At 46.6% G+C, this 1,385-nt stretch overlaps 1 protein-coding gene across 1 annotated transcript; it reads left to right on the forward strand.

Annotated features, from left to right (window-relative positions):
• Positions 325 to 654, forward strand: LOC109711662. The gene has a single exon (XM_020234812.1). The coding sequence runs from the start codon at positions 325 to 327 to the stop codon at positions 652 to 654; it is 330 nt and encodes a 109-aa protein (XP_020090401.1).

Raw genomic sequence — 1,385 nt, forward strand, 5'->3', positions numbered from 1 at the left:
AATAGTTATCAACCAAGTATTCAAATGGCACCGTTGGAAGCTCTTTATGGTAGGAAGTGCAGATCACCACTTCATTGGAGTGAAGTGGGCGAGAGATTAGTCTTGGGTCCAGATGTGCTACAGGAGGCTGAAGCTAAAGTTCAACTTGCACGAGAACGTTTACTGATAGCTCAAAGTCGACAAAAGAGCTACGCGGATAAACGTCGGCGAGAATTGGAATTCCAAGTTGGGGACCACGTGTTCCTAGAAGTTTCACCGACAAAGGGGGTTAAGAGATTTGGTATTCGAGGAAAGTTGAGTCCTCGGTTTGTTGGACCCTATGAGATGTTGGAGCGGATAGGCCCCGCGGCGTACTGGCTTGCTTTGCCGCCGAACCTATCAGGAGTGTATAATGTTTTTCAAGTATCCACACTTCGGAAATATGTTTTTGATCCGACCCTCCTATTGGAAAACACCCCAGTGGAGTTGAGAGAAGATTTGAGCTTTGAGGAGCATCCAGTGGAAATATTAGCTCGAGAGGTGAAACGGCTTCAAAACCGCGAGATACCCTACGTGAAGATCCTTTGGAGCAACCATGATGAACAGGAAGCCACGTGGGAATTGGAGAGTGCAATGTTGGAGCACTATCCCTATCTTTTCTCGACGGAATCTTGAAGTAAGTATCTAAAGTTTCGCGGACGAAACTCCTTTTTAGGAGGGGTGAATGTAATACACTGAACTTAAGCAAATTGCGAAGTTCGAGTGTGTGAAATGATAAGTGGAACTACCCTACATCTTCTTAAGGGTTTAGAGAAGATATTGGACAAGTTTGAGAGTGATTGGAAGGCCAGAAGCAAGAAAGTGCATTGTTCTGGCGAACTTCAGCTTTTTCTGCATTGTGTACCGGTACAGCCGTCATTGTGTACCGGTACGCAATGGCTGACACGTGGCAGCAAGGCTAATTCTGTAATTTCACTTCTTATACCTATCTATTTGGCCCCAGCACGACTCCTAGTGCTTGGTGGATGATTGTAATATACTGAAAATTTGGAAAATAAAGATGTCGAACTTTAGTCAAATTGACCAAAGTGCGAGGACGGTACACTTCGGAAAGTCCGAAGGTGTTAAAATGATTAAAAGTGAGTTACGGGAGGTTTTCGAGAGCTATAGAATCAAAATTTGCATTCTTCAGTTTTGAGCTCTCGGTTACCGGTCCCTGGTGGGAGAGACCGGTCCCCGAACGCGTATGAATTGAGACAGCCGAAAAATCGACTAAGTCCTGAGAAACCAGCTCTCGGGAACTCGTCCCTGCTTAAGAGATCGGTCCCCGAGAGACCGGTCCCCCAAGGAGAGACCGGATGCATCGCGCGCAGCAGCTCTGGCTGCGCTGGGACGACCTTTGGGAA

This window comes from Ananas comosus, linkage group 6 (genome assembly GCF_001540865.1).
Source record: "Ananas comosus cultivar F153 linkage group 6, ASM154086v1, whole genome shotgun sequence".
NCBI classification, from domain to species: domain Eukaryota; kingdom Viridiplantae; phylum Streptophyta; class Magnoliopsida; order Poales; family Bromeliaceae; genus Ananas; species Ananas comosus.

What these genes read in the sequence shown, in the direction of transcription:
- LOC109711662 (XM_020234812.1), top strand. Translation starts at nt 325, where the DNA reads ATGTTGGAGCGGATAGGCCCCGCGGCGTACTGGCTTGCTTTGCCGCCG.